The sequence below is a fragment of the Formica exsecta genome, unplaced genomic scaffold, assembly GCF_003651465.1.
Source record: "Formica exsecta isolate Colony F162 unplaced genomic scaffold, ASM365146v1 scaffold550, whole genome shotgun sequence".
In the NCBI taxonomy this organism is placed as follows: Eukaryota; Metazoa; Arthropoda; class Insecta; order Hymenoptera; family Formicidae; genus Formica; species Formica exsecta.
In genome coordinates, this window is record NW_021852745.1 from 120,187 (window position 1) to 134,458 (window position 14,272).

The 14,272-nt window shown below is 35.6% G+C and overlaps 2 protein-coding genes across 2 annotated transcripts; both read right to left on the reverse strand.

Annotated features, from left to right (window-relative positions):
* Nucleotides 1-10,313: 10,313 nt before the first annotated feature.
* On the reverse strand, nt 10,314-11,594 carry LOC115241982 (histone-lysine N-methyltransferase SETMAR-like). The gene has a single exon (XM_029817981.1). The coding sequence runs from the start codon at nt 11,414-11,416 to the stop codon at nt 10,391-10,393; it is 1,026 nt and encodes a 341-aa protein (XP_029673841.1). The 5' UTR covers nt 11,417-11,594; the 3' UTR covers nt 10,314-10,390.
* Nucleotides 11,595-12,581: 987 nt separating this feature from the next.
* LOC115241989 lies at nt 12,582-13,951 on the reverse strand. Its single transcript, XM_029817987.1, has 3 exons — nt 13,474-13,951; nt 12,900-13,431; nt 12,582-12,734 (listed from the first exon to the last, which is right to left on the reverse strand). The coding sequence occupies exons 1-3, from the start codon at nt 13,926-13,928 to the stop codon at nt 12,582-12,584; spliced, it is 1,140 nt and encodes a 379-aa protein (XP_029673847.1). The 5' UTR covers nt 13,929-13,951.
* Nucleotides 13,952-14,272: the final 321 nt, after the last annotated feature.

Below are 14,272 nucleotides of genomic sequence, written 5' to 3' on the forward strand. Positions count from 1 at the left end.
AGAAGTGTTATTTCCTCTCACAAAAAGGAATTCATAGGAGTAAGATCAGTCAATTACAGTGACCAAACAAATAATGGGATATGATGTGAGCAAGAATTAACGACTGCCAATATTGCCTACGCAAGCGCGGAAACGATGAATCTGCAAATCTTAGTGACTTGAGAAAAAATATTTCTTTTAATTTTCTCTCTCATCCCTTACTTTATTCCAAATAATAAACAGCAGGGTTGTATGTAGTGGAGACTGACACAAGAGTCCAGACAAACTTGTAGCAATCATCTATCCGTGGCAGAGGCATTGACGTATCTGTATAAAGCATTTATATATTTTTTCAACCTAACAAATGATTGCTAGAAAACAATATTTGTGAACTAGAAAAAATGTGCAAGGTGTGAGTGGTTGAATTGGGTATCAAACCCGAGTTTTTCGCTTTCCGGGCAACAGTTCTTACCACTGAGCTATTCAGATTTCATACCTTATGCCATTTTTAACAAAGTGATATAGTATACTAAAGAGTGATGTTAGAAGTCGCTCAATAGGTGAAATGCCGACTGCCACGAAGAAAACCATGCTACGGATAGCTACAGTGTGACTCTAGAGATATGATAGTCCTATTCTCTCGCCAGTTGGTAGCTGGATTAAGCGTTCGTAAACGATCTTTCTTAATATCCCATATATATATATTTGAAAAACGAGCAATAATATAAAAAATAAATATACCCATACAGCACACAAAGATTGCATACATATTGTAGCAATCTTTCACCGTATTAAAATTTATAATATAGTAATATTTAAATTTAATAATATTAAAATTCAAAATATTTAAATTATGACATTAGTCATAAAGAATGTTAATTTCTATGCTCTGATTTTCAATAATTTAAAAATATATATGTATACTTGCGGTAAATTTATACAAATTATCTTAGAGTTAAAAGAAATTATATTATAATTATATTACAAAGAAAAGTATGTTAAAAAACTACACACATTTATTATTTGATAGATTTTATATTCGTTTATTTTATACACGACGATTCTCTTGGCATCGGGTGAGATCATTGAGAAGGAGATGTCATTCTTTATTTCTGGCGGCTTTGCGTTGAGTGAACCGATGGCGAAGAATCCCGCCATTGATTGGCTCCCTGAGAAATCCTGGAATGAAATATCGAAAATCTCTAGCATTCTACCGACCTTCACCGATTTTACACAAAGTTTCCAAGAAAATCTGCTGTCCTGGAAGGAATATTACGATATGTTAGATCCAATTGACTCATTTCTACCGCAGCCTTGGGAAACAATATTAACGCCCTTCCAAAAACTGATCGTCATAAGAATGATAAGGCCGGACACAGTACCGATAATGGTATTATAACAATAATTGTGTGTATATATGTTGTAGCCAGATTACATAAAATATATAAATATAAAGAATAAAATAATGAAAACAAATATGATATAATAAAATGATAATAAAATATGAAAATAAATAAATCATAAAATGATAAGTGAAATGAACCAACCAGAATTTAAAACGATGTACAAATCGTTGCGTTTGACAATGTGGTGAGTTGGTTGTTAGCGTTTTATAAAAAGATTAAAATTATTAGCCAGATTGTAAAATATTTCATTTTCGACCATGATTTGAAAATGTGGCACTTTATAAAATGCCTAGACATTTTATAAAACGATGAATTATGTAATCTGATTACAACATATATAACGCCCCAACATATCGAATATTTCTTTAATGATAATATTTAAATTAGAATTTGAAAAATATTTTTCTTTAGCGAAAATGTTGAGGAAGATAATAATTCATCGCATCTTTTCGTCTTTAATATACATCTTCATGATATATAATCATATATTTCGAATATCATATAATTTGAAATTTATAATTAAATTCTAAATTCAAATCCTTGAAAGGAAATAGTCTACTCTTTAAAGAGATTTTAAACATATTTAAATGTTTTTTTTAACAAAACAAATACATATTCAAATTTTATAATAATAATTTTATATCATAAAATATATAAACATATATTTATAAAAAAATAATTTGAAATTACGCACTTTAGAATTTAAATTGAGAAAAATTAAAAGTTTTAGAAAAAAATATTTATTGGTTTTTTTTAGTTGTTTCAAATTTTGAACAAGAAAATAATATGTTAAACTTTATAAGGAAGTCTCACTATAATAAGTGTCCATTCTTTATTATTTCCTAAATTGAAGGAGAGACTTTAACAAATATATATGAAATTAAACAATTCAAATTAAAAAAAAACGTTTCGATACGATAGGATCACATTTTTACTCGATTGATTATATAAATTAACAGCAACATACATTTTTAACTTACATGACACAGATTTATTAAAAGACACGGTAGTGTCTCGCGCCAAGTCATGCGCAGCAGCAGCAAAGCACTCTGTGTATTTATACACGAGGACAGTTGAGAATACCGGACCTCAATAACAGCTGAAGCAATCGAGTTCTAACTTGGCTTAATCGATAAATTGAGTTTGAATTATATCAGAAAAGTGCGCTTACTTTTGCTTTAATTGTTCTACGAACAGATAGATTACAGTGCAAAATTCGAAACACGAAATTTACGCTTAAGGGGATCCAAAAGTGACGGCCAAACTCCGACGGGTTAGCGCCCTCATCTAAGCGTAACTAAAATTATCGATAATACCGACCGAAATTTTCGATAATATCAATAATTTTAGTTCCGCTGTTACCGATATGAATATTTTTGCATGTTCTATGCATATTTGAAAGAGAATTGTGTTCAATATGTTGAAATCGGACAACATCGTGTATTTCTACTGCTCTATTGCCTCGCACGCATATCTAAGCGTATTTAAGCGTATAGATAACAGTATAATATAGATGTGTCTGCCTTTATCACATATTTGAACAAAATTTCACATTGTTCATACGGGCTATGTGTCTTCCATATATCTTCCAAGAAGAATAACATTTGGTTAGGTGTTATATATACAGGGTGTCCCATAATTCGCGGATCACCCGCCATGTGCAGGTAGAGCAAATGAGACCGAGAAGAAAAGTCCTTTACCATTTTGCGATTTTCGTAATAATTATTAAGAAATTTGCAAATAAACCACCTTGCGGTAGATAACACAGTGCATTTTTTTTTAAGTGGTATCCCCAATAGATCTAATCCACTCTCATATTTTAATGTAAAAATTGTTCGAAGTACCTTCCTCGTTCTCGTAAACAGAGTTCGGCTCTTCGATGCGTTGTTCTGCATCTCTCGCCAAAAGTTGTTGTACTCGTTGATAGTGATACGGGTGCAATAATTAACGATTATAAAATGTAATTATTAATTGCATTAAGAATTACATTGTAATTGAAACTCGGTTTCATGTGCTCTACCTGCACATGGCAGGTGATCCGCGAATTATGGGACATCCTGTATATAAATTTTATTTAAATAAAATATTTATTTTCTTTTATCATTTATTTGGTTATGTTTTTATATTTGTAATAAAAGTTGATTATTTTGCTTGATTGAACATATTTTTCCATTCCTTAACTTATGAAAGATTGTATCATCGAATATTTTGTATATGGAAAATTACTTTGAGATATTTCTGTATTGCAGTGCAACGTAACGTGAGAAACTATCGAAATGCAACGATATAAATATATCGCGTTTTACGTCTCATGTTGTATATTTATATCATGTACATATCATTCATTTACGCATAACTCTAATGCAAAGTAGTCACGTTGCACTACACCATGAAAATATTTTGATATAATTTTTCTTATTTATAAAATGTTATACAGCGTGTCTTTTTAATTTTAACAGGCAAATATTTCGAAAATATGCAATTTTACAAAAAAATTGTTTAGATAAAAATTGTATGGTCTAAAGGGGGACGTACAACGGTAACATTGGTTTGGCCTTGGATAGCCGTTTGAAGGTCGTGTGAAGATCATCTTTAATTTCTTAAGTGGAAACCTCCATTTTCCATTACATATTCTTGTAGCTTAGCTCGAGAGCTTTTCAGAACACTGTAATAAAGTATTTTTTCATTAAGTATTTTTTGAGTTACTTTATATCTTAATCTGACATATTTTGATATAAAAAATAAAATATCTCGTAAAATATTTAGTTTTCGATAATCTTACCGTAATACTTTTATGTACAGAATAATGAGAAAAATCAATTAGTGTAAAGAAAAAAACAAATAATTGTTTGAAAAAATACATTGTAAATAATTACACATTTTTTCTTAAAAACAGTTTTTGTACACAAATTGATTTGTCTCATTATTCTGTACATAAAAATATTACGGTAAGATTATCAAAAACTAAATATTTTACGAGATATTTTATTTTTTATAGTCAGATTAAGATATAAATTAACTCGAAAAATATTTAATGAAAATATACTTTATTACAGTGTTCTGAAAAGCTCTCGAGCTAAACTACAAGAATATGTAATGGAAAATGGGGATTTCCATTTAAGAAATTAAAAGTGACCTTCATATGATCTTCAAACAACTATCTAAAGTCAAACTAAGGTCCGTTGTACGCCTTCCTGTAAACCATACAACTTGTATTTGAATAGTTTTTTTTGTAAAATTGCATATTTTCGAAATATTTGCCTGTTAAGATTAAAAAGACTCACACTGTATAAGGAAGATGTAAATAAGATTATAAGACTTTATACAGTGACCGGCACAATAAAGTGACCATATTATATCGGATATAACAATCTCTTAAAATTAATGTTTGTGATAGAAAAACATCTTATTATTGGGTTTTGTTTGAAAGGTTTATTATCACACTAAAAATTTATAACGAAAATTGAACGAGTTTTTGCGATAATAAATATTTATGATTTCATTATAACAAAACAAGCATTTTCATGTATGACAAAAAAAGTGACCATCTTAGAATTTGTAGTGTCTTCATTTAATCGCGTTATGTATCATGCGTAAAATGTAAATAAAGAACTGTTTATTATAGCGACCTCTGATTAACAGTTCCTTGTTCACTTTGAACAACAACGCAGTATATAGAAAGATAGTGAATATGACTAGTCGACAAATTTCTTATCAAGTTCGAAACTTGATTATCAAAGATTGTAAACGTGGTGTTTCGCAACGGAAGATCGCTCAGAAATATGATCAACAAAAGCGCTGTCTAGAAGCTTTATAAAAAATATTTGAACACCGGAACAGTGGCCGATCGGTCTGGAAGAGGTAGAACGCGAAGCACAACTTGGCGCGATGATGCAAACATCATACGAATGGTGAAAAAAGATCCGAGAACAACTGTCAGGAATCTTCGTGAATCACTCCACCTGACATTTCCGACCGGACAGTGCGCAGGAGACTGCGGGAAGCAGATCTACACAACCGTTTTGCATGTAAGCGCCCATTGATCAGTAAAAAGAATAAAAAAAAGCGACTCGAATTTGCAATAAAGTATGCAAATCAACCCGTGGAGTTCTGAAAACGAGTTCTGTGGACGGATGAAAGTAAGTTCGAGCTTCTTGGACGCAAACAACGATTTCGTGCATGGCGGAAAACTAGCGAGAAGCTTGAAGATCGTCATCTCAAAGACAGTGAAACACGGCGGAGGTAACATCATGGTCTGGGGTTGTTTTTCTTGGGAAGGAGTGGGTCAATCGGTAAAAATCGATGGCATCATGACTGCTGATATTTATATCGATATTTTACGAGAGAATTTGGAAGTTTCGTTGATCCAATTAGGCTTGGAGAATAACTTTATTTTACAACAAGATAATGATCCCAAACATACAGCCAAAAAAACAAAGAAGTTTTTAACCTCCCACCAGATAAAACTGCTTGATTGACCTCCGCAGTCTCCAGACTTGAATCCCATCGAAAATTTATGGTCGATTTTGAACGGAAATGTGAACAAAACCGGAGTCACAAACAAAAATAATTATTTCGATGCGCTGCAACGAGCTTGGGAAAATCTCGACCCCAATCATCTGCATAATCTGGTCGAAAGTATGCCCAGACGGTTGGCGGCAGTCATTAAGGCCAAAGGAGGCCATACTAAATATTAAATTTTGATTTTCTTGAAAGATAGATTAAGATTTATAAAGTGGTCACTTTTTTTGTCATACATGAAAATGCTTGTTTTGTTATAATGAAATCATAAATATTTATTATCGCAAAAACTCGTTCAATTTTCGTTATAAATGTTTAGTGTGATAATAAATCTTTCAAACAAACCCAATAATAAGACGTTTTTCTATTACAAACATTAATTTTAAGAGATTGTTATATGCGATATAATATGGTCACTTTATTGTGCCGGTCACTGTATAATTCGGAAATATTACGCGCAGTTTTATAAAGTATAGCCAACATGTTTAACGATTCATTCAAATATAAAATTGCAGAGTTTCAATTTTCGGAAAAAGTGTCTATATCTTTAATTTAAGCAAAATGTTACATGTGAATCCTGCGAATATTCTTAATATGGTAATTGTTCCATTTCAAATTTCAAATATTCCACAAACATAAATAAATGGTAAAGAAATCAAATTAGATGATACTATAAAGGATATTATAGAGAATTCTGTGACGGTAGACCCGTCACTAGCCACGGAGGCATGTAAATAGTGTAAATACAAGTATATACGTTAAACACATGACCGCTTACTTTACCCCGCTTACCTATCCCGCTATCTCACTCGCCGCACGCGCTATCTCTGTCGCGGATCCCCCACGCGATACCGACTCCCACCGCCGGGCCGACGGCGCACAGTGGGGGACGCCGGCCGGGTATACAAGGCCGGCCGGCCGAGACATCGAGATCAGATCTCATCCTGCAATCCGACTCCTGACACCGACCTGACCACCTATTACCTTTTAGGGCTAAGGTTTCACTTATCTCTGTCGGGTTGCCCCGGCTCTCTCTACCTCTTGGGGCTAAGGTTTCATTTAGCTCTGTCGGGTTGCACCGGCTCTCTCTACCCTCGGGGCTGAGGTTTCACTCCGCTCTACCGGGTTTCACCGGCTCCTGTCATCCCTCCTGGGGCTAAGGTTTCACTTAGCTCTGTCGGATTGCACCGGTTTCCGTTGCCCGGACAACGCACGACGTGACACTCGGGCCTGCCGGCAATACCCCGCCATCCGCCTGACCCTAGCTCATAAGTGCATGTACATAGCGCGTCGTAAATGTTAGCCACACCGTAGTGATAAGCCTGGTAATCGTAAGCCTGTTAGTCATAAGCCCACTAGTTACACCTGCGCCATAGTAATAAGTCCGCTAGTAATAAGCTTGTTAGCAATAAGTCCGTGCGCTATCACCGCACCGCAATAATAAGCCTGTTAGTAATAAGCCTGCTAGTGGTAACCGCGCCGTCGTGCTAAGCCCGCGTTTAAATAAAACCGTCGCAGACATTAAGCCGTGCCCGCTTTGCGCTTCTCGCTGCATGCCGCTTCGCGTCGACCGCTCTGCGCCCCGCGCCTTGACACCAGCCCACCGCCTGCCGCACGCTGATCGACATCGCCTGGCCCTGCACGCTATTCTGTATATACCTATCACTATCTAAATAAACGATCTTTTCTACCTAAACCAGTGTTCGCGTAAGTTTGAGTCTCCCCTCCTCTCGAATCCGGACACCGACGAGCCGATCCGAGCGTCGAGCGAGGTGACCACGTTACAATTCAATGGATGATATATCATTTGCAATTCGGACCGATACTACGTTAGAATTTGAGAATTATTGGAACTCAAATTTATCTGAAGCACGATCTGTCGCAGCTGATAAAATAGAAGAACTTGAAGAAAATGATGAAGATGAGGCAGAAGATAGTTGTACATTGAAAGAAGGCGAAATTATAAATAATGGCTATAAAAAAAAAAGCTATTGAATTCTGGAAAAGTGGAAAAAAAGGTCGTTACACTTTATTAACAGTATAACATCGCTTTAGAAAGATAAAGTCTTTGCCGCAGTTGTATCGATGGGAACTCTCTCTACAAAAAGGTGGTATTCATAGAGAAAAACTGTTACAAATTTCTGAACATGTCTAGAAAAAATTCGAAGACGCTAACGATCAAAACAGAATTATTCATGATTTAGATTTGCGACGATGGGAGCTAGAAGAAAAGAAAATATTAATTTTCCTCATTTTAAAGTGGGAGCAACGTGGATATTAAATTTTAAACGAAAGTACGGCATAGTGTCAAGAAAAATTAAAAATTTATAAATCGTTTATCAAAGACAAATCAAGAACAGTTACAAATTGCATGCCAAGAATTTATAAATTCTGTGAAATCATTTATAGGTTTCTTTGAAATACAAAATATATATAATATAGACGAAAGTGAGTTCAATTTAAAAATACATTCAGGCAGAATGTTGACAATACAAGGTATTAAAACAGTCGAAATTATAGTTCAATCACAATCAGCAATTACACATAGCTATACTATTATGCCTACAATTTCTGCAGGCGGGCAACTGCAAACACTTTTTTATTTGGTATTGAAAGAGATCAGTGGAAGTTTTGGACCACGCTTAGAAGAGACTTTGTTTAGGCCTGCAAATTTTTTATCGCAGCATCGAAATCAGGAAAATTAACTACATAACACTTGCAATCTTACAAATGTATTTTTATCCGCAACTGAAATCTTCAGCGTGTTATTATTAAATTCTTGGAGTGGATACTGTCTCGCGAGACAAAGAGTCCTACAAGAGTTTATGCTATCTAAAGATAAAGAGGTACGGATTTTAACAATTAAACCACCAAAAAAACTATAGAAATGATTCAACCGCTTGACGTTTATGGGTTTAGAACAGTGCTGGGATTTACTTGCACATTTCGGCCCGATTCCGTGGCTCACGCCTATTGCCCAACACTCACCGCTCGTGCGTTAGCAATGAGTCGCCAAATACGCGTAACTAAGGAGCGCTTTGTCTCAGGAGTGTCCGTATGTAAGAATGCCCAAATATATTTCATTGATATAAAATATTGAAGAAAAACTTTTAATTTTGAGAATTTTCGCGGTGCATTTAGAAAAGTATTGTCTTATTATTATATTTGGGCATTCTTACATACGGATGCTCTTGAGACGAAGCATCGCGCTCCTTAGTTACGCGTATCTGGCGACTCGTTGCTAACGTATGAGTCTTTAACATTCACTTAAACTCTTTCATTCCGCTTGATTTCAGCTGGCAAGGCATTATACATTTTTACTCCTTCGTAAAACATACTCTTTTGCGCACTCCTTGTTCTGCGGAATGGGAGGCAATAGGCGTGAGCCACGGAATCGGGCCGAAATGTGCAAGTAAATCCCAGAACTGATTTAAAATATGAATGTGTGTGTGTGTGTGTGTGTGTGTGTGTGCGTGGGTGTGCGTGGGTGTGCGTGCGTGTGCGTGCATGCATGCGGACGTGCGGGCGTGCTAGCGTGCAGGCGTGCGGGCGTGCGGGCGTGCCGGTGTGTGTGTGTGTGTGTGGCACTCCTTGTTCTGCGATATTTTATTGCAATGTCTCCAGCTTGTCGTGTTTGTCTTTCACTCTTATTTTCCACTATTTCTAATCTATTTCTTAATTGCTCCGGTAACATGTTCCTTAAAATCTTAAAAATAAATATACACACAATATAGTATAGCCTCTGTTTTATGGACATAAACTGCAGCGCTTGCAGCATACGCTCCACTTTGGTATGTCTATCACATTGCAATATGATCCTCATGGTCCGGTTTTGTGCTTTTTGCAATTCACTCAACTGTGTTTCTCCCATATCAGTAAACAGCGTCACACAATACTCAAAGTGAGGCGCTATTATTGTCTTATCTACAATACATCTAGAGTATGCCGATATATAATTACCTATTTTATTCAAAAAACTCATTTCTTTAACGTATCATCTGCAAACATTTTTATACTACTTCTGGACAGATTTTGATTATATCATTTATATACTGGGTGTAACTAAACAAACGCATATGGACAATACTATCAGATACAGAACAACAATTTAAATCGAAAAGTCCTGAACCATTTTTTGATCTGAGCTTTCTTTTCGTTGTTATATGATGTTAAAGTTAACTAATCAGCGCCTGTCTACAACGGAAAACAGAGAAGGTTTGACGGGAGTCGGAGTAGCGAGACGGCTTTCTGGTGTATAAACAGGCGCTGATTAGCTAACTTTAACATCACATAACAATGAAAAGAAAGCTCAAATTAAAAAATGGTTCAGGACTTTTTGATTTGAATTGTTGTTCTGTATCTGATAGTGTTGTCCATATGCGTTTGTTTAGTTACACCCTGTATACTATAGGTTGGGGAAAAAGAAATCCATTATTTTTACGTGAACTTCAAGACTTTATTTAACATGTTTTGCATTGTCCGATTTAGGTCAAATATGCACCATTTTGTTCTATAATTTGTTGCCATTTTAATGGTAGCTTCATTATGCCTCTCTCATAAAAGTCTTGGTCCTTATTAGCGAAAAACTCCAGCAATTGATTTTCACACTCTTCCCTTGATGCCAATTTCTTATCACTAAAAAAGTTTTGCAATGCAAGAAAAAGATGGTAATCGCTTGGTGCGAGGTCCGGACTGTATGGTGGATGCATCAAAACTTCCCAACCAAGCTCCTGGAGTTTCTGACGAGTCACTATAGAAGTGTGTGGCCTGGCGTTGTCCTGATGGAACACGACACCTCTTCTGTTGGCCAATTCTGGCCGTTTCTGGTCAATTGCTCGCTTCAGACGGTCCAGTTGTTGACAATAGATGTCTGAATTTAATGTTTGGCCATATGGAAGCAACTCGTAATAAATGATTCCTTTCCAATCCCACCAAACGCAAAGCAGAACCTTCCTGGCCGTTAGTCCCGGTTTGGCCACCGTCTGAGCTGCTTCACCGCGCTTTGACCACGATCGCTTTCGCATAATGTTGTCGTATGTGACCCATTTCTCATCCCCAGTCACCATCCGTTTAAGAAATGGGTCGATTTCATTACGTTTGGCCAAGGCTTCGCAGATGGAAATTCGATCCATCATGTTTTTTGGTGTTAATTGGTGTGGCACCCAAACATCAAGCTTTTTTTTAAACCCAGCTTTGTGCAAATGGTTTAAAACTGTTCTGTGGTCGATCTTTAACTCCTGGGCGATGCTACGACTACTAACATGCCGGTCCACTTCGATGATTTCAGTGACTTTGTCGACATTTTCGACGACGGGCCTGCCTGTGCGAGGGGCATCCTTAACGTCAAAAATACCCGAACGGAATCGACGAAACCAAAATTGCGCGTAATTAGCTGTTACAGTATCGGGACCATAAACACTATTCACATTTTCAGCCGCCTGACTTGCATTTTCGCCCTTATCAAAGAAAAACTGTAAAATGTACCGAATTTTCTCTTTGTTGACTTCCATCTTTAACGCCGTGTAACTCAGAACTGAATGGACAAAACAAAAAACTGCAAACGAATTCTTTTAGTGCGAACTGTTACCTTGACAACGAGCATAAATTTGAAATTGTTTGATCGATAATTTACGAGATATCGATCACTACAGCCATCTACCGAAAAAATAATGGATTTCTTTTTCCCCAACCTAAATAACAAAGGTTCTAATACAGATCCTTGTGGTACTCCATATTCTGTGGCCATTAATTTAGACCATTTATTATTAAATTGAACCTGCTGTATTATATTCTTTAAATATGATATTAACCATTCTAAAATCACTCCTCTAATTCCGTATTGATATAATTTTTCTAATAATCTTTCTCTATCTATTGTTTCAAAGGCTCGCTTAGGATCCATGAAAATTACCCCTATCATTTTTGCCTCATTAACTATCAATTTCCATTTATCAATGACTGTTTAAATCGCTGTTTCACACGAATACTGTTTTCTAAAAATTTTTTCTAGGTGCTGTGGCGTTCAACGCATTTACTATACTATCAACAAATTTCTTCGCTCTCGCACTGACATCCATATCTTGGTTTTTCTCTAATTTATTTTCTACTAACTTAATAAATTCATCTATATTAAACTCTCTATAATTCCTAACACTAAGTTCTCTGTATTTATTATCAATTTTATTCGCATTCAGTTCAACTTTTAGCCACGCACGATCCGTTATTTTAGGTTCATGCATTACCTGCACTTCTATTTTATTATTAGCAAAAATTAAATCTTATAATATTTATATTAAAGTCTCTTATTACCATACATACTCTTCGTATTATTAACTCTTCTATTATATCCTCCAGAAATCTTACAAAATCACCATGCGATGAACTCGGTAAGTGATATATTACCATTATTATTCGTATATACAATTTTTTTTTACCTCAATCGCAGCACACCAACAATTCGATTCTAATTTTTTTACTAATACTATTTCATATTTAACATCATCCCTTATATATAAAACAACCCCTCCTGTATTTCTATTTTCAGCATCACATCTAATTATACTATAACCTGGTACGTTCATTTCACTGTCTTTAATTTCAGCAATCAATCTTGTCTCTGATAACGCTATGAATGCCGGATTTATTTTCTTCATAATCTGATGCTGTATCTCATCTCTATGCGCCATCAAATTTTGCGCGTTTGTATACAATATTATTTCCGCTTCCTTCTGTAGTTGCTATTTCCCAGCCGGCTCTCCTCTTCTCCTCCTGTATCGCCTTTTTAAATGTTGGATATTCCGGGCTAAGGGCGTCGTGTTCATCACTTATCTTCAGGTTGTATGTTCGAATTTTAAACATACAATTTACACATTTTTTCTTTGTTGCCGTACATTCAATCGCTTTATGATTTCCCGCATATTTGTGGCATGTTTCATCTCGCGTACAATTTTTTGCAATATGATAGTATCTCCAGCATTTAAAGCATCTTTTAACATTAATAGGACATTTTCTCCATCCTACATTTAGTTTCTCTTTTTTCAACATCAATTCATGCGTTTCTTCATCTACTTCAATTATTATCGAACCTTCTTCTTTTTCTCTTCTTCTAAGTTGATTATTATCATTTCTTTTTTCTTTAACTATTTTCTTCACTATTCGCATTTGGAATCCATCATTTATTGCATCAATTCTATTCTGCTTCTTGATTGTAGTTATTAAGTCATCATCATCCAATCTCATTTCATCTTCACTGACATTGATAATTTTTATTTTGGGCTTCATCTGCGGTGATTCCATAACTTTGAAATTTTCTCCTAGTTTGTCCTGCACTGTGGCTTTCAACGTTTTAATTTCTTTTCCAGTTTTACAACCCATGATCACTGTCTCCTTGCTTCCTTTTTTTAGCTTCGTTATTCCCATCGCCATGTTTTTGATATCTACCTTTTCTTTTATCAATTTTTTTGTAACTTCACTCTCTTGTTGAATCTTGGGTTTGATAATTATAACATTCTCTTTCTTTTTCTCTTTAACCGCTTCACTATAGCTCCTTTGTATTCCTCCTGTTGATCCACATACTTCTCCCTGTATCATTCTTTTCAACTCTTCTAGCAGTTCCTGCTTAACATTTCCCAATTCTTCTCGAACTATTTCCTTGACCATCATTTTAATTTCCTTCTTACATGCTGTTTCATCTTTTATTTCTTTTACAATTTTTATCAGCCAATCTATTTTTACGTCAATAGTCGATGATCCACTCGCTCCTGATATTCTTTTTACAGGTTCGTTTATCACGTCACTACTTGGCGTGGTAAACGATTCTGTAGATCCTGTAGATCCTAGCCTGTCCCTGCCGCCCCCGGCCACTGCCGATGCCTTCTTCATATCTGCTTCACTTTCAATTGTAAATCTGTTAAATGGGCCAGAACACGGTACCAATTCTTGATTTTTATCATCAATCCTATGCTTGCTTACACATCCTGGATGGTAAAACAGCTTAATACGATTCACTTGATAGCAAGACATGCATGTCACCACCTGATTTTTTATTGTCTTTTTACATGCCGAGCATCGATATTCGGCATATTAATCGTCCATGTCGATAATTATTAGCCGAAACCGCTAATATCAGTGTAAGCGATCATTCACCTGTGTTCCACTGTCACACGTCAGCACTTTTGTGTCCACCTTTAATGTCTACCTGTCGTGTGAGACTTTGGTGTCCCAGACAGGAAATGCACTTCTCACGCCCACAAATCAGCATATCCCGGCTAGATAACACTCATGGCTAATACCGGTCTATGCCGCTATGACTTGAATAACTTTCTATCACTCCCCGTAACTATTTAACCGTTTAAAAGTTATTACTT